We start from the raw sequence: 18758 nt of genomic DNA on the forward strand, positions 1-18758 counted from the left end.
CGTCTTGCATAAAGACAGACTAAATATACAGAAAACTGAGTGGAATACGGATGGTGATGTGGGTTCTACCTGCAGATCCCCTGGGAGCGGTCCTCAGGAGTGGTACCCTCAGCGTGGGTAACAGGAGATGCCGTCACTCTCTTATGCTTCGGCCAGCAGTGCCAGGTGGGAAATGCGAGTGCATGGGAAGGGGAACAGACATCTCGGCCACCAGCCAGACTGCAGAGAGGAAGAAGTAATTTGCAGGCGGTTTACAGCAGCCTGTGGTCAGAGATGCCGCCCCCGGGAGCAGCGGGGAGCCGGGGAAGGAAGCGGCTGCTGCAGTTCCATCATGCGCTGCCGAGTGCTGCAGCCACACAGGGCCCTTTGCAGAGGACGTTTTATTAAGTTACAAGTTAGTAATTAATGCCAAGTTCCTGTCTTTATTTTCTCTGTGGTTGAGTTTCATAATGGAAATTAAAGATATGAGATAGGGAGCAGATTGCCTCTTGAAATACAGCTCCCTGGTGCTCAGTTCATGACTTCAGAGACATTTGTCCAGTCCCATCTCCCTTTATGGGGATGTAGGTCAATTGCTGTTGAAATAGTTGGTTTTTTCTAGAGCAGATGTGCTCAGTCCAACGCTACATTGCAGGAAAGAAGCAAAAAGGTCAGGGAAAGAGTGAAGACCTCCTATACACTCCATCCGCCGCACCTGGAGTGCTGTGTCCAGTTCTGGGCTCCCCGGTTCAAGAAGGACAGGGAACTGCTGGAGAGGGGACAGCAAAGGGCTACCAAGATGATGAGGGGACTGGAACACCTCCCTTATGAAGAAAGGCTGAGGGATTTGGGTCTCTTCAGTCCGGAAAAAAGATGACTGAGGGGGAATCTTATCAACACTTATAAATACTGAAAGGGTGGGTGTCAGGAGGATGGGGCCAGGCTCTTCTCAGTGGTGCCCAGCGACAGGACAAGGGGTAACGGGCACAAACTTGACCATGGGAAGTTCCATCTCAACAGGAGGAGGAACTTCTTTGCTGTGAGGGTGGCAGAGCCCTGGCACAGGCTGCCCAGGGAGGTGGGGGAGTCTCCGTCTCTGGAGACATCCCAACCCCGCCTGGACACGTTCCTGTGCCACCTGCTCTGGGTGACCCTGCTCTGGCAGGGGGTTGGCCTGGGTGATCTCCAGAGGGCCCTTCCAACCCTACAGTTCTATGGTTCTGTGATTCTATGATCCACAGTACAGCTGCCGTCAGCTCACCCCGTGCCCACTACAGCCACAGCCCGGTGGCTTCGCTTGCCACCTTGGGAACCCACCGTCTCACACATGTCCTGGTTTGTTTTGGACACTACAGTGCCGTCTGAGAGATCCTGGATGCGGAGGCACCACAGCTGTGGGGTGCCCTTGTCTGAACCTGGTAGCCCCAACAAACAACTTTCCTTTCTAGGCTGTTTCTTGCACTAGAAGGGAATCATGAAATACCACCTGATTTTTGGAAAATGTCCTAAGACTGCACCTCCTAAAATAGATTCTGTTTTCTTCTTCCACTTCTGTTTTCATTAGCCCCAGGTTTTGACATTCTGTTCAGAGATATTTTCAGTATAGAATGCATTAAGATAACACAAATTCCAAATCAAACATCTCGTTCTGCATATTCCCTATTTAAATTTCTCCTGTACATTTCCCCTGTACTTATCTAAGCGTCGACTTCTTTAGTCGTATCAGTCGTCTCGTGATAACTGGCTTTGCAAAAGAGCAAAAAAAGAATGCTTGAAGAGAAAGGAGAAAATTCATTGCGTGCACAGCCTTGTTTCAATTCAGTGTTCCTTCCCTCTCCTGAAGTTTATTGATCGGAAAAATGTTAAAGTTGTTGAATAATTTGTTTTCATTTCACAAATGTGAGTCAGGATTATTGCAGAAAGATAGGAATGTATTCATCATTAGAATTTGCTTTACACATTCATTTATTTTTTAATCTATAATTCTTATTGAACTAAGAAAACTCACAGGGATATGTATCACCACAGAGAACAAAAAGAGCCTGATTGAGCCAGATGGAAGGAGATCAGCAAAGCACTTTCCACAGTGCAGAAATACAAACTTATGAGGCCGCTTCTCGCTAATACTGAGAAATGTTGTTTTCCGAAAGTTGGGGAAGACACTGGAGGGTTCGGCTGCGTGCCGAGTGGCTTGAAGACACTTTGCTGGGGTACAGAACAGGGGCGTGCTGCTGCCGTTGGTAGATCTGCCCACTCAGAGCATGGGCTGTGTTTTTAAACTCTCTTGCAAAGCGATGCAAGCTCTCCAGCTCTGCTCTCTCTGAGCTGGAAGCGTGGTAGCTTTGTGACCAAGCTGGGGATCTGGGCTCGTTAGATGAGACGCGAAGCAGTGCTGATGGAGCCACGTGTCCTCGAGTTTGCCAGTGGCTCACATCTAACCAAGCGGGCAGGACAAGCTCAGCTCTTTTTGTAAAACAATGTGTGGCTCCATCTTGAATCAGCTCAGGTTCTTGTTGGGACCACTTTGCATCTCCTCCAGCGCGGCAGGCTCATAAGTTGGTTCGTCTGTTCAGAGTTCGTAAACGAGCAGTGTTCAGGCGTTCCCTCCCATCTCTCCATTGGTGCTGTTGGGTTTGGTGGTCACTAAACGGGGTTATGTCTGGTTTCCCTGTCTCTCTTTGCCTCCCACTCCTCCTTTCAAGTTTCTTATCATTAGATTCATCCACTGTTGCAGATTGCTTTTTGTAAGCAGTGTGTGTTTGCCCTTTTAGTATTCTCTCCTACCAATATCACAAGCGTAAAGCTGGGCCCTGGGAGCTCTGGGGGGTCACAGGACCATGCAGCTGCAGGAGTCCATCCAATCAAGTAACATCTTTTACCCTCATAATGATAATTTCCCACTTTAGCAAAACACCCTGCTGCCAAACTCCAGTGATAATGAGCCTGTCAGTGCATCAATGCGCTACCAACAGTATCTCAAAAGTAGGGATTGTTTTTTGCAAGGCAAATGAAGACACTGGTGATTAGCAAGAAACAAACCAATGATTCAATACATCGCTGGCCACACATACCAAATCATTGATTTTCTGTCCTGCTGGGCAGCAGCTGTTCCATTTGCTCTGCAGAAGTGTTTTTTTTCTCCAGAAGGGGCTGGAAAGGTGGACGTTTCTCTAAGAACTGGAGGCAGCAGGCAGTTGCTTCCTGCACTGGGCATGGGCGTGTTGAGGGCGTCCTTCTGAAGCTGCTGAGAACTCTGATGGGCTCTCCGCTATTAAACTCTGGAAAAACGTTTGAATGCATGCGAATGCAGTGATTGGGTGGAAAAAAATCTCATGTGGGAATCTGTATGAAATTGCAGGACGAAAAATGCTGCCCTAAAAGTTACAATCACTGAAAGAATTAGAAGTTAATCATAGATATCCTCATATGACTTCTCGCTATGTACCAGTTATGTGTAATCAGTATCCTTACAGATCATCTGGTCTCAGCAGTGTTGCTATTTTCATAATCCTCGCCTTGCCTAGCTGGCTGGATTGCAATGGGCTGTCTATTCCGTAGCATTTCTGAGTAAAATGCATGACCCCGAGTCAATGGGACCGCAGTCTGCTCTGCAACGAGCTAGTCCTGATATTTCGTCTTCTCTTGTTCCAAGGTACCTACGTGATGACAGTGACGGCAAATGATGCAGATGATAGTACCACGGCGAACGGGATGGTGAGATACCGAATCGTCACTCAGACCCCACAGAGCCCATCGCAAAATATGTTTACTATTAACAGCGAGACGGGAGACATTGTCACTGTGGCTGCTGGACTGGACAGAGAGGTGAGTTTAAACGCCGTCAGACCGGGTTTCCCGTTGTTGAGGGTTGCTGACATGCAAAGCCCAAATCCTGTCTTGAATATAAAGCCGCTAAAAGTTTGAGTTGCGGCGTGGAGATCGTGGTCTTTGTTTCTGCAGCAGCTGTGGGGCACCATGGCTTTGATGTGATATTTTTGTCTCAATCCATATCAGTCGATGAAACCCTGGGAGAATCTTCAAACTCATGGAGCTGATATTTTCCTTGTGTAAATTTGTACAACTCAAAGATGTAGAAAATGCTCCAGGAGGAGCAGGGGGATGAATAAATTGGCATTTGTCCCCCTTCTGTCAGGGGACAAATGAAGTGCCATGCATCTGTAGCCCTTTCTAGACCTGTCTTGCTTTGTTCTTTGCATGTTATCTTTGGAAGCAGTTACACGGCCCATACTCAACACACTTGACGTGTTTCATGGTGGCACCTTTATGTGATTTCCAAACTAGGAAAATGTCTTCCAGTGGTTTCGGTTTTGTGTGAGGCTCTGCCTTTAGTACCTCTTCTTTCTGGTATTTTACAATGTACAGCTTTTCCAAATGCAGAAGCATATTCTGCTGGTGTAAGCTGTACGGTGTTATTCTCAGAGGTCTGCCCTCTCCAGATGTGAGTATAGCTCGAGGAGAAGGCATGAACATACCTCACGCGTTAAACAAAAATCCATGTAGCATCAGTGGTGGGTTGGAGTGACCTGGGGAGGAGGGGATGGGGGTGAAGGGACAGGGGGAACTTAAGTTCTGGGATTTTTTCCCATTGGTCTGTGCAGTTCATGGAGTGTCACCTGTCTGTTGCAACTAGGAGATCTTGATCGGCTTGTAAGTGATGGGAAGGGTCATTGTTCATTGAAGAGCTGGCCAAGAGAACATGGCTATGCAGCAAATACAAAAGCAAGGACTTACATAGTCTTAGGCTCAGACGTTTAACTTCAGGCAGTCCCCAGAGATAGCAAGTCCGGTGAAATCCATTTTGAGAGAGCCCAACGTGCTGCACTTCCGAGAGAGGGCACCAGGAACTGGTTTTGCTCTTCCTTTCCCTCCTTTGCCCCCGTGACGGATGGCAGGGATGGAGCGAGCGGGAGGCCCTGGGTTTCCTGCCTGGGACATCAGAGGGGTGAAACCCTCCAGCACTTTGGAGATTTTTTCCCTTCCACATCATCCCCAGCGGCGTGTTTTTGGCCCCGCTGCAGAGCGCTCTGCCGAGCGCCAGCGGAGAGGCATCGCTGTGCCGGGGTTTGTGCCCATTTCATTCACATGCCTGGGGCCGCGTTTTCACTTCAGAGCTGCATGGGGGCTGTGGGAGGAATCCTGCAGGCGGCTGCCGAGGGCGATGGAAGCACCGGCAGCAGCTCAGCAGCAAGCGGAGCACCGCGGGGCAGCTGGCGGGACCAGCGCCGGGACCCGGCCGCGGCTGGGAACGGCGTGGATGTGGGGCTTGCCCGAGGCAGGGCTCCAGGGCGAGCCGAGCCGGGGGTAGCACCGTGTGAAACGTCTCCGCAAGGAGAAGGTGGGGTGAGCAGAGAGCTTTCCGGATGTGAAGAGAAGGAGCAGCGCTGGGGGAGCAGGAGGAGCACCGCAGCCTGCTCCTTCCCACCCGACGCGGCAGACTTTGCGAGCGCAACCTAGGGCAGGTTTGACCTTTCCCGGCTCTTTTTCTTTAGAGAAGCAGGAAGTTGGCTGAATCTTAAGCAGGTAGATTATCCCAGGCAATGCTGAAGCCTGCAGCGCGCTCGCAGTCCAAGAGGAGAAGCAAGTGCTGTCGAGATTGCTTGGCAGCCCTCGGGGGGACAGTGGCACAGCACTCGGAGGAGGGATCTGAATTCTGGCAGGAAAATGCTGATTTTATGGAAATGACAGAACTATTATTGCCCCCTTGACATCAGTGGGGGCCAGCATTTTAATGTAGGGCTTTACGGGTAGAGAAAGGTCATCGGTTTGTATTCATTTCAGAGACATAGGTTGGGATAGCTTGGTGGGAGAGAGGTTTTAATCTCGGCAAATCAGCTGAAAGAAGAGGCAGGTGATAATTAGACCGAACGGGTAAGGCAAAAACGGTCAGCTTTTTTCAGGTTTATCTCATTGCCTCTGAAGTACTTTAAAAACTTGCAGGGGAACCATACGCTTGACGTTAGTGAGTCTGGGAAATCAAGGCAAGCTGGCACGTTGGAGATGGAAATCCGGGGCGGGCGTCCCATGGCTGGGTACCGGGTGGGACAAGGGACACTTGGATTGAGGCAGAACAACCGGCTCCGGGCACAGGCCTGGGGCTGCCGTGAAGCTACGGGACATGCTTATTCCCAGGATTACATCTGGAATTGACAAAAGTTTCTGGTTTATTAACATAAAATTGTATTAGGTCTAAATTGAAAAATGTGTTTAAGCGCTCCCATAACTGTACCACAGATTGGTTTTTTGTTTTTGTTTGTTTTTCCTGAAATCTTGAGAAAGCTATTAGAGGAGTAAATTTGGTTTTGCTGCTGACATTTTCTTGTTGTTAGGAAAAGGAGCCGAAGAGCAGTATTTGGAATGCAGATTTGTGTAAATTAAAATGTTAACAAATCTGACCTATTCAGCTGAAACTACTACAACCAAGATAAATTCCCTGGATACCAGTTATTTCTCCAAATGCTTATTGACACATTTATCAGCGCCTATGACACTATTATGTTAAGCTGTGCTGAAACGGAACCAGGTTTTCAGTCTGCGTTGGACCCTTCTACCTTGCTCCTGCGACGCGAAGGCGCCTCAAAGCAGGTGCGAAAATAGCTGTCAAAGCTATTCCGAATCTGAGAGACAGATCCACGTTCCAGATCCAGCATTTGTCTTTCAGAGGGGAGAAAAGTGACTTGAAAATCAGTGTTTCTAGCTCAGCATTTCTGTTGCGTGCTCATTAAATGAGCCTTCCCAGTGCTCTCAGCAACTCCACTTAAGTACTGGTTCTTTACTGGTTTCTTACATTGCCTTCAATTCATTAAATGGCCGAGAACCTGGACGAAGCGTTCCAGCTTGCTTTGTGTCATGAGAAGTGTTTCAGTTAACCTGCAAGAAATGTATTTTAAGACAAAGTCTTGCAGTTTGCTGCTGTTTCTAAACCCTCATTTCCACAAACCAAGGAGGAAATTAAAAACTCAGCCTCTCAAATTGTGCTGGTCTCTCTAAATGTGTCTGACACTGGAGATAGCAAAATGAAAAGCCAAGGTATTAAAATATTGATGGCTTTAAAGTTATCTTACCTGGTTCCCATTAATCTGGATGTAAATATGGTTACAATGCTCTGTGTCCATTCACTCATTACGACTGCGCTTAATTGAATGGATCCCCAAGGAAGATAAAGATAATTGCACTGCGCTTCATAAAAAATATTAAAGGAGGACGGTTTAGCAGCAGCCTGGTTTCAGCTGCTGGATGCTTAAGGGTGAGAAATGCCAAAGGTGGAAAAAAGGGACATCTCTCCCTTCAACTAATAGGGAAAATGATAGGGATTTAGAGCGTGCCAGAGGTTGAAAGGTGCATTCAGAGAGCCGGGCTTAGCTGGAAAGGTTAAAAGCAGATACTTGCTCTAGTGCAGGGAAACGTCAGGGAAACATAGGGAATTTGTAGCTGATTCAATGAAACTAGGAGGGAAAGAGGAAATAGCGGTGGGAGCACAAAATGCGCGGATTAACAGGGAAGGCTGCGGACACGGGTGATGGTAAGGGCGCAAGGGGGACCATGCGAGCTTAGTTCATTTCTGGCAGGCTGCGCCAGAAATGGGGGGTACCAGAAATGGGGCAGTTGCTGCCCAGCTGGCAGCTGGAGTTAGCAGTGCATCCGAATTCTGGATTTCATTGCTCTTTTTTTCTTTTTCCACTGGGAAGAAAATAACAAGAGGTAAAGAAGGGTCAGCTGCCCCCAGCTGGGGCTGGGAAACAGGCAGAACATTCGTATTTCTGCTTTCGGTTCTGAAAAGTAACAATTCTGCTTATAATCGTGCAAGAGATCTGCTGGGTGTTCGCTCACTTTGTCCAGCGCGGCTCCCTCTGGGTCCCCGGCGGGGATGGAGCCCAGAGCGTCAGTCTGAGCATGAGCTCCCGGGGCGGGAGTTCAGCCCCGTCAGCTCTTCTAATTGCTCTGGTGGCAGAATGTCTGTCTCGGTAGCGCAGTAAAACTGCGCTGGGGCTATAGGATAGGCGATACCATCCTCTGAAGAGCTCCCGCTAAATATTTTATGAACGTGGACTTTGAGCAAGCAGGAGGGAAAAGGGAGAAATGAGAGCGAAGGAGGTGGTTGATCCCCCACTCCGCTGGCAGGCCAGGAGACGTCGAGGCATCTCAAATGTCATCCGGGCTTATTTGAGATAATAAGTATTTTGGCTCTGAGGTGCTTGTAGCGTTAATGTGGCTAACTTTTTGAGATCTCCTTTAGAAGGGAGTCCCTTCCCGGCACATTCATCTTGTGTTGAAGAAATGAAGAAAGGCAGGAGCTTGGAGTTGCTTCTTCCGAACTTCTGTATGTTTATATTTCTTTTAACAGTGATTGGAGCTCTGCTGCTGCAAATGCTTTTAAAAATACATGAAATCCGATTCTATGATTACTACACTTGGCTTTCCGAAAACGTGATGTTGCTAGTCTTTCTCAAGTGAGTGAAAGATAAAAGGGAGAGCCTGCCAACAACTGAGTTAGTGGCTTATTTTATTTATGAATGAAATGGCAGGATTTTTGTGGGGAAGAGGAAAAGTTCTTCTTATTGGCAGAGACAGTTGATTTCTTTTCCAACACTCTGGTTTTGGTGCAACTAGACATTTCTGATAGAGCACAAATTTGAAATGTTATGTCAAAAAAAAAAGAAAAAGGATACTCTGCTCCTCCGAAAACTGAGCGGGGATCGGTTTTTACCATCTGTGGTAACTATTTTGAGTACGTTTATCTCCAGATCATTGCAGTAGCTTTGCAAAACCTCCTTGTTGCTTCATTTCAAATGTTGGCCGGGAGTAAACAAGGCATGGCACTGGTGGTAGGAATTAGCTTGGCCATGGAGACTGCTAGAGTTCATCCTTTGTGGAACAGTCCCATAGGTAGCAATCCACTAGTTTGAGATTACCCGAATACAGTGGGTTTAATCTGGGTTTGTCTCTTCCAGGCGGCCGATGCTCTAAGTGTAGCCAACAGGTATCGCAGGTGGGGCCTTGCTTTCCGCGCTGTCCTCCGACGGGAGAGTCCAGCAGCTTTCAGTCCTTTTTCCACCCCTGGAATATAACAAAAGGAATTTATTCTGTTCTAAATTATCGTCGCCTGAGTTAATTACTTCCCCTCACTGCGCATCAATGCCGTGGTCTGCAGGGCTGCGCCTGCTCCGCTGGGCAGGGCTGGAGGAGCGTCTGCTGCAGCGTGAGGCTGAAGGACCTCGGCGCGGTGCGGGTGATACCTGAGTGAACCTGTGCAGATTATCAGTCGTGTGTGTGTACTGACAAAATACAAAGAATGAGGGGAAGCGGCGTCTAAATGGCTTGACTGCATCCTAAGAATTTCTGTTTCCCGTTTTCCTCACCCAAATTAGCCGTCTCCAAGGAGCGATGAGGACTTATGCAAAATTGGTAAGAGGATGTCACCTTCTGACAGGCGCAATCTACCATGGGCTGTGTTTGCTGTTTGTATCTATTAGAGGAGTTCTTTAAAGTGAGAGGGATTCTGGTTTTCATGTTCTCTCCATTATTTTTTTTTCGGAGAAGAACTAAAACAAGGTTGTTAGATTCTGCTGAGCCACAGGTATCTTGCTTTTAAAGATGAAGTTCCCGTATCACTGCATTAAAAAACGCATCCGTAGCTGAACTCGCAGGAGGAGAACGAGAGTGAGAGATTAGTAATTATTTTGCCAGTGAGGCACATCCATTTCTGTGAATTCGGACCACAAGCCCCTGTATTTAGCTTCCAGACTCACAGGCTCCCAGCGTGTTTTCCAATGGCTGAGATGATGAAGGACTGTACCAGACTTCAAGGGTAAGTGGCTTTTCCACATCTCACAGCATTCGAATAATGGCTTGGAAGTCTTTGTGGAACGTGTCTTCAAGCCAGACATAAACTACCGGAGTCTTAACAGGGATAAGCAGGTGAAGTGGTAGAGCATCCTCTGTACAGCGGTCAGAGCGCGTTTTCCCTGCCCCCTCCAGCCTTGGCCGTACCGTTTCCGACAGCTTCCCTTCGCTCTCGCGCAGCGGTTGCCCCAGCCCCGTGGCACGGCGGGCTCTGCTCTCGCCGCCTGCCATCCCAGGGATTTGTGGAGCACAAAGTCACGCTGGGGGATGAAAGCCACTCTGAAAATGTCATTTATCGCTGAATACTGTGTTAGTCCTGACACCTTGTAATTTTTCAGGTCCATGTAACAAAAATGTAAATACTGAAGCTTTATATATTAATATGCCTGAAATCATTACTTAAAGATAAAACTGGTTAAATTATTCAGTTATAAAATTATCCCATTTCCACAGCAGCGTATCCTGTCAAAGGAAGAGCTGATTAGCCATAAGCTGAATTTAGCCAGGAGATTTATGCTTGATTCTGGTTTACGTTTCTACATTGTAGGTAGGACTGATTTGAGCTTGCTCCATCATTGCAGCATGCATTTCATTTTCTCATTACAGACAAGAATGACCTTTTTCAGCAAATTATGGTGAGGAGCACTACCACTCATCAGTGAAGAAGGTTCATTTTATTAACCCCGTTTAGTGCCTTTGGAAACGCGTGGTGCACCCAGTGAGGGCCACTTGTAGTAATTTGAGATACCAGAAGTTGGCAGATGGGGAGGGCTGGAATCTGCCGTGAGCGCGGTTGGTCCAGCATGGCGTGGTGGATTCCTCGGTAGCCCTTGTGGCAAGATGGGAAAGACCTGAGCGAAGCCTCGTAGAAATAATGCTGTTTGTTTTAATTAAGAAGGGAATTATGTCAGTGGTTCTGAAGCCTTGTTTACAGTACGTGGAAAGAATTATGTCTCCCTGTTTGCGTTTCTCGAACGGCAGTGGCGCTGCGTGCTTCTGGTGGGCGTTCCCAGAATCATCTGTACCTTTCGGTCTTCTGCACGATTGCTGCAACGCTCTCAATACAAAGCTGTCAATCAGTTTTTGGAGCTCTTGTGTATGGAAAGGTTTTTATGATTATTTTTCCTTGATAAAAATCTGATAGCTAGGTAGACTAGTAAAACTGATAGAGCTCTGAGCCATGAGCCTTGGAAGACGATAGCATGAGTATGTGTTTCACTAAAAAAAATATTTGAAGATGATAGGAGAAACTTCTAAAGAACAGAAGAACTTTCCAAAAAAAGAGGCTGGTAAATAGCTTGGAACCTGTGGGAGTCCAATGAGTAGACAGGAAAACAGCCATGGTATTCACCTCCAAAAAAAATTCACCAGCAAAATGATCAGGACGCAAATGTAGTGGGCTGGAGACCAACTGGTTATACACAGTGTGACGATCTGTTGTCACTGTTCGATCGTGAGTTTGCCTAAGCTCAGCCTGGCTGAGGTTTCCTCCGCCCGTAGTCACTCATTGTCCTCCCTGTGCTGGGGCACGAATGGCCCTGCCATCGCTGGCCAGTGCGTAAAAGTAAACCTGCAGGCAGTTTACATCTCCTGTGGAGCCGATTCCCACCAAGAATGAGTCCCACCCTTTGGCTGAAATGAAGAGTTTTCTCCCACTCAGACGGTGCATATTTACTGCCTGCCAGAGCAGCTCCCACTTTGGTTTTTTTAATTCTTTTTTCCATTTGGCTTAGACTCTCTTTTATACACCTGCCTTCCTTTAAGCATTGCTGGCGTTCAGATGCTGTAGCCTCTGGAGGAGATTGTACTGATTCGCGCATTAAACTTCTTATTCGTATTTGGGCAGGCTATTGAAGAGATGGTACCAAATTGAAAAGCTGCATGATTTGGGGTTGACCTCCTCGGATAAAACAAACCTTTGAGTTTAATTGGATCCGATTGTAGAGTCTGAGCCAGAATAGGACTGATACCCAACCTAATCAGTTCTCTTTTTTCAAATGTGCAAATCTTCAGAGCCTCTCCTGTAAGAAAATTCCACGTATACTAGGAGTCTATAGACCCTTTTCTTTCTTCGCACACATTTCCGTGTGTTCAGAGACTCCTGCTTCAGTCTGGTTGCGCTTGTTTCAAGTTGCTGGTGAAATCCCACCTCTGACTACAGTGGGTTGGCTTATACATTATTCAATAGTAAAATCCCAGCTGAATAGGGAGGGGGGGGAAAGTTAAGTATCGGAGTGGAAAGCTCACGAGGTCCTTAGCATAATCTCTCTGGTTCAGACCTGCATTTCTTTTTCCATTTGAGCTTGTCTTACAGTGGAGAATAGCGTATCATTCCAATTTTAGATAGTAGACTACCTGCTCAGCTCAGGCAGATGGAAAGTTTTCCTTCTGGTACATCACATAATTTCCGACAGCCCCTTCCCCTCTCTAAAGGGATTATTGTCTAAATCTGCACCAGGTCAAGTGAAATAATTAAACACAAGCTGGCTCCACTAATTAACTTATCCACAGCCCATTGTCTGTTATTAGCATTTTAAAGAGAGGCTTTGTTAACTCTTTCTTCCTAGACCTAGTAGTACTTTTTTTAGTAACACAACCCATTCCTATAAGCATCTTTGGCTACATTTCTTACTAAAATATTATCATCGACGCTTGCGAGAGCATGAATGAGCTCACAGGATGTTTCAGTCTGCAGCAGCTACTTTTCTTAACAGAGCGTAAGAAGAAGGCAGCTTAAATGCAAAGGAATGTCACTGTCAGAAGACCAGATAGAGAGTCTTCTAGTCTTAAAGTATTCTTCAAATGGAAAGTGATCAGTGTAAACAATGGAGACGCCACTATGTGCTCCGTAAAGCGTAATTAAAATGGTGATCCATCTAGTGTCTTATAGTGCATCTCACCAGAGCTTTGGAACCGTGTCAGGACCGTGGAGTACGGAGTTGCTGGGCATGTCATACTTCCAAAAAGACAGAAATGTGTGCACAGGGCCAAAAACGTGGGAGTTTGCTGTTCCACACCACGAATGCTCTTTAATTCCTGGAGTTGTGCACTAATCAGTATCCCAAAAGGTGGCAGAAGGTGGCCCTTTGAAGGGGAGGGCCGTTCTTGTTCAGCACTTCCAAGCATCACCAGACTGGCTGTAAATACGCACAGCGTCGGGTGCCAGGGTTTGGGATGTTCTCCGCTCGCTGCAGGCTGAGTCTGTGGGATACGCCGGGAGGTGCCGAGGGCAGGCAGGAAGGGCCTGCCCGTATTTTGCCCAGAATGGCGCGTTAAAGCCTGTAGGAGCTTGCAGTAGCAGGGCAGCGAGGCGCTTTGTTCTTTTGTCGTGGTAACCTCACCATTTTTTCTCCTAATTTTTAGGCTAAATATTTTCCTTTCATTGTTGTTTTGTTATTCCAATTTACAAAAAAGAAAAAAAAGTGGGGATTTAGTGTGAGAAATCCTCATTAAGTAGAGTATGAGTCAGTACAATGATGATTTATTCAAGCTATTCATTTTTTGCACTTAAAATGCTTTCTGTTCCAAATGCCTTTCTAGAAAAATAAATGTAGTTTTCGGTTAAAGTAAACAGGTCACATACTGAGTGACCTCAAATCTGATGGCTAAAATTTAGAAGGGGAACTAATTGGATAAAAATGTGGTGACTCATACTCTCCAGACATTCAGTAAGTTGGCCTTTCCAGTCTTAATTTATACAGCGCTCTGAAAAATAAATAGATTGCAGTTTCACATTCATACCAACATGGAATTCATCTCCGTTTATAAGGAAAAATCTTGTTTTAATGATTAAAGGTTTGAGCAGAAGCTCGAGCAGGGCTAAGCTGGCCCGGCTCCTTTGCCTGAGGACGGGAAGCAGGGTTTGCAAATCAACAGCGAGTGACTCTTGGAGAGTTGGTAAAGCTTTTCTGGTAGGTAGCTGCTTTTCTAAAGGGAGGGTTTGATACCACCCAAGCATATGCCACATGAAATACCTACTTAGGAAGTGTTGTTTTCACCTTCTGAAGGGGAATTTCAGAGAGAGAAGAGCAGCAGCAGCTCTGTGCAGACTCCGCGGTTTGTTTGCAGCAGAGCGGAGCTGGCCCGGCCGTGGAGAGCTGCAGCGTTTGAAATACCCTACAATATATTGTATGTATTGTGCTCCAAGGGAGCTTGTACTGAGGTGAAGTGGAGTAGTAGATAAGAGGATACTCCACGCATTATTCATGCTGGAAGTGGTTTGTTTTGGAGATGTGTATGTTTCTGCAATTATTTTAGCCATTAAACTTCAGCCCTGAAAATGCTTTCATCTTGGCTGATTCCATCTTTTTGTGGCCATGGCAATGCAGAGGAGAGTGATGGGAAATGCGTTATTAGATTTGTAAATTATGTGCATTTTTCCCCCCCCTTGATGTTTGATATCAGAAGACATGATGTTTGACAGAAAAGGTAATGAACGGTATTTGCTTGTAAATCAGCAGTGAGATGTGGTTTGAATGAATGCATATTTGAGCACAAAGAGAAGATCTGAGAGGGTTACCAGCGCTCCTCACTATCCCAAAATCTGCCCTGTGGATGGGAAGCGGAGGCAGCTTCCATCAGCATGTGCGGGAGAGGCAGGAATGACTGCCCGGCTTCAACGCGGCAGCCCTTGCAAAGCAATCCCTGCCCCGAGCGTGGCGCGCACAGCCGGATCGAAACCTGCTTTCCATGAGCCAACCTCGCTCGTGCTGGGAAAGGAGCTTGGAGAGCAGGGAAACCTGCAGGACCTCGGCTGGGTCTTTGGGTAGGTGGCCCGCCCGCGGCTCCTTTGGCCATGGCAACATTTCTGTGAGCCCCCGACTAGAGAGCTGGAGAATCTCTCAGCTGTATCCGTGTGAGCAGAGATGGAAGCGTCAGCAATCATTTATGTAGATGATCCTGATTAGGCAGGAAATGCCCCACAAGAGTTTCCCACCCCCAGATTAGGACAATGTAATGAATTTTTAAAATCGTAACTGCCAATCAGAAAAAAAATCTGGAGAGAATCAACATTTTTATTTTAATAGCTGCAAAAATGTCACGTTGATATTGATCTCCTAAAATGATGTTTGACATTTTAAAAGATCAATTTTTGTCGAAGTTATCTCAGACCATTAAAACCATTTAAAAAGGGCCTACTTTGCAAAGTAAAAATGAATTCCAAGTGAGGGAGAGGTTTTGACGGCCCTTCCTCGGGAGCAGTTTCACTCTTAGCGTCTTCTGATGAAAAACCACTTTGTCACAATATTCTCCACCAGTTTTCATCCTCAGGCCCCTTCAGCTCGCTGTATGGTTTCTGCCACTGCTGTCATCCCACCGTACCAAAATGGGTATTTAGGGATGCTCTTCTGAAAGCTAATTCCACCGTTCGCAATAAGAGCCTATTAACGTAACTTGGAGTGACCACCGCCTGCAGGATTAGCGTCTCCGAAGGCTGACTGACGGGTTGGAGAGAGGGATTTCGCATTATTGTGCGACCCCGCCGCTGTACCGGGGCAGGTTTGGAGAGGAGCACGGGCAGGGTGCTTTTCTTGCACCGTCCCCAGAAAATAAGGTAGGCTGCATGGCGTACTCGATAAGCAGGTGTGCAGGGGAGCATTCAGGGAAAACGCATCTAAACATCTTGGAAGAACTTATTTAAAGTTACGTAAATTATTGTTTGCGTTTTCACACGCAGTTATTTTCAAGTCTCACCAGCTGTATCTGTTTGGAGTGGCCCTAAATAAATACACCATTACATAAACAACATTGGATTGGGGATTTTTTCCAATGAGGTGCGGGCCCTGTTTGCTTCGCAGCGTTGCACAGACTGTGAGAAGGAGGTGTCTGAATTTCAATGGGACATTTTGACACAGAAAATCCCATTCTTAGTATGTTTGGTGTTTTGGAACCCTGTGGTGACAGCTACCTTAAAAGAAGACACAGTAAATAATATGGTGCATGTTTTTCTTAGAGAAATTTGAATGTAAGTAGAAAGTCCAAGCGGGTGATTACATTTCAGTTAACATTTTTCACCCCACCGGGGCACAGCGCGCCAATGTCTGGAGGATGCTGATGCACTGTCCGGGCGTTTTGCTGACAGGCTTCCCAGCAGCGTGTCGGTTCGCCGCTCGTTCAGCCGGACGGGCGATTGCTATTCCGGGGGAGTGCCGTGTCACGATCCGTGCGGGTAACGCCGCAAGCCGCCGGCGGCGCGTTATCATCTCGCAGGATGCAATTACCTGATAAATGGTGACGCTCCCCGTAGCCGTGCATTGGTTATGTGCCGCTGCAAGTCCAGTCCGCAAAGTTCAATCCGGTGTTCAAAAGTCCTTAAGTGCCACTGAAGTGTTCTCTAGCCGATCCCCGGGTTTTGTTAATGAGAAAATAAACGAAGTGATTCAAGGCTTAGAGACGCTCGTCTGTGCCTTCTCTCTTCCGAACCAGAATAAAACGTGAAAGAATAATCTCAAAGACATGATGTTTTTTATTGAAGGAATAATCACAGAGTCACTTATCAGAATCAGGAAACCTGCTTTATCCTTTGTTGCATTATAAATAAGAAGTACATTTGTTCTTGGGAAACAAGCCTCAAGTACACTGCAGCACGTTATTGTGAGTGACGCACAGGGAGCGACTGCATAAATACTGCCTGTCTGTTCCATTAGCTGATCTTGTTTCTTATGTTTCTCTGCTTTCCTTACCAGGACTGAGTTGTTTTATCATTTCAGAGGTGCAGTCTGAGCCATTCCTGGGTCGCTCCTTAGGGGCACTGAGTCCCAAGCTGCCCGAGGGGAGGGTGCTGCCTCCCGGCGGCAGGGCTGGGCTGGGTTGGCCAGCCCAGGGTGGTGTGGAGGAAGGGAGAAGAAGGGAGAAACATCTGTCCTGCGGCATTGGGTCTCTGCAGGAGCGGGGAGAGACGAGGGAGGGGAGAAAACAGAAAGGGGAGGAGAGATGTTCGCAGGGACGGAGGGTTAACGAGGTGAGTGGCCCAAAGGGGTTGGTAGTAGAGCCTGATCAGGCTCCGGAGCATCTCCTCGCCGAAACTAGCCTAGCGCTTGCTGTCTCTGATGACAGGACATCAGCAGCCTTGAAAACAACCAAATCTGGTTAATGAATGAATGGTGCTGGTAGTGCAGGATGTCTTGTGTTGAAGGAGGAAAACTGAGATCCCGTGAAAAGCGTGAACACTCGTGGTTGTTTGGAGAGCAGTCAAGCATGGATTGAGCGTAGCTGGGACGTTGCAGCTGAAGGAAGAGGTTGAAGCTCTTTATCTTCTGTACATCATGAGAAGAGTTTCTGCAGTTACTATTTTTTATCCTTCTTCCAGTCTTGATGTGAACTCTGGCAAAGGCTGTAGGCTCTGGGTTCAAAGGGATGTCGAAAATGCCATTCTAGATGGCACAACCCACGTAGTTCAGCATCCTCTCATCATACGGGCGTCTCTCAGAGCTTCAGGCGTGAGCTCTTGGAGCTGTGTTTGCTGGTTATGTCTCGCGCTAGGTGATTAGATGTAAAATTACGCAGTATCATCCTAACTTGGAACATAAAACCACTTCCATGCTCTGTCTTGACTGTTCATACGTTTCTTGGCAGAAGCCGTTGCAGACACCAGCTTTCAATCCTTCCAAATTAAATGTCAGTTGGTGGCGGAGCCATCGTCAGGACGAGCATCCCGCTCGTTCTGCTTCCCCGGCGCCCGAGAGCGGCTCTGCACCTCCGGAGCCTGCTGACGAGCAGCTCATCTGGGAGCAGTTTCGAAGGAGATCTTTGACTTTCTTTGGCTTCCCAGAGGAATTCGTAATTATTTCCTCCTTTATCATAGAGTGCAGCTGGAGGCTTCAGCTCCATTAGAATTGCCCTGGTAATTTCACAGTGGGAAATTTACAGCAAACAAGGGACATTAACGTTAAATAAATTTATGCAACAGCAACCCTCACCCAAGTCATTAAAAGTGCGTGCAATTTTTAATGGATGCTTCAGCATGGCATTTGATAAGTTAGTTCATTTCTTTTCCCAGTCTGTTAAGTGTACGCATACACACAGACACACAAATTTTTCTGCCAGAGGTATCGGAAGAATCTGGCTGCGGCCTCGAATGTCACCTCCTTGCGAACACTGTCACCACGGTGTAATCCCAGCCGCGGCGCGGTGAGGAGAGGCTGTCACCGAGGAGCAGATCTGTGTGTGCGCGCGTGCGAGCGTGGGTCTGTGCCACTCAAATAATCCAATTGAACTATGTAGTGATTCGGAATTATGTCTATTTGAAAAGACAGGATATCATAAAGACTGCTAATATGGTGGAAAATTATATTAAGCGGAGACAAGACAAAGTTGATTATGTGCGAGACTAGTGCAGATGTGCCTGGCGCTAGTCGTTTATGCATATTGATTGATCTTAAATATAGCAGAGCAGAGGATGGGAGTGGTGTTGGTACGGTTATTGATTTTGTTTCAGCTCCTTGGGCTGTCATCGGGAGCTTTCAGATCCAGCCATCTCGGCTGATAGCACTCCTGATCAGAAGGCTTGAGGAGAAAGCAGGCGTGAGGCTCGTGTCCCAGCCAAAGAAAACATGCCCGTTACGTCCCTTTAGAAGCAGACTGCTGCATTTATTTCATGCAGATTTTCAGAAAGATGCCAGCTCTTTATAGCTCAGTGGAGCCCGAGGGTAAAATTCCTTGGAAGGCTGCGGCTGGGCTTCATCAGGCTTTGGGTTTCAGCTGGTTTTGGGGTGACTTTGGTGGATGTTCCCGATCTGGGCTGTGCATTGAACAGTCTGGGGGTGCTCCTGGGGGTCGCTTTGCTGCGTGATTCAGTTTGCTAGAAGGAAGATACTTGGTTTCTTAATTGATTTATTTTGGCTTTTACAAACCTGCACGAGCAGAACTGTTGTTTCTCCACCTCTCCCACGTTCCAAGCAGCGAAGCTGTAAACAGGA

At 47.1% G+C, this 18758-nt stretch overlaps 1 protein-coding gene across 1 annotated transcript in view; it reads left to right on the forward strand.

Moving 5' to 3' along the window:
- The window catches only part of CDH4 (cadherin 4), a 448373-nt gene that overhangs the window by 365989 nt on the left and 63626 nt on the right, over positions 1 to 18758 (forward strand). The window contains exon 7 of the mRNA XM_054218866.1: positions 3632 to 3804. Within this exon, the coding sequence (XP_054074841.1) occupies positions 3632 to 3804 (173 nt within the window). The remainder of the gene's footprint in view (positions 1 to 3631; positions 3805 to 18758) is intronic.

The sequence above is a fragment of the Rissa tridactyla genome, chromosome 12 (assembly GCF_028500815.1).
Source record: "Rissa tridactyla isolate bRisTri1 chromosome 12, bRisTri1.patW.cur.20221130, whole genome shotgun sequence".
Classification (NCBI taxonomy): domain Eukaryota; kingdom Metazoa; phylum Chordata; class Aves; order Charadriiformes; family Laridae; genus Rissa; species Rissa tridactyla.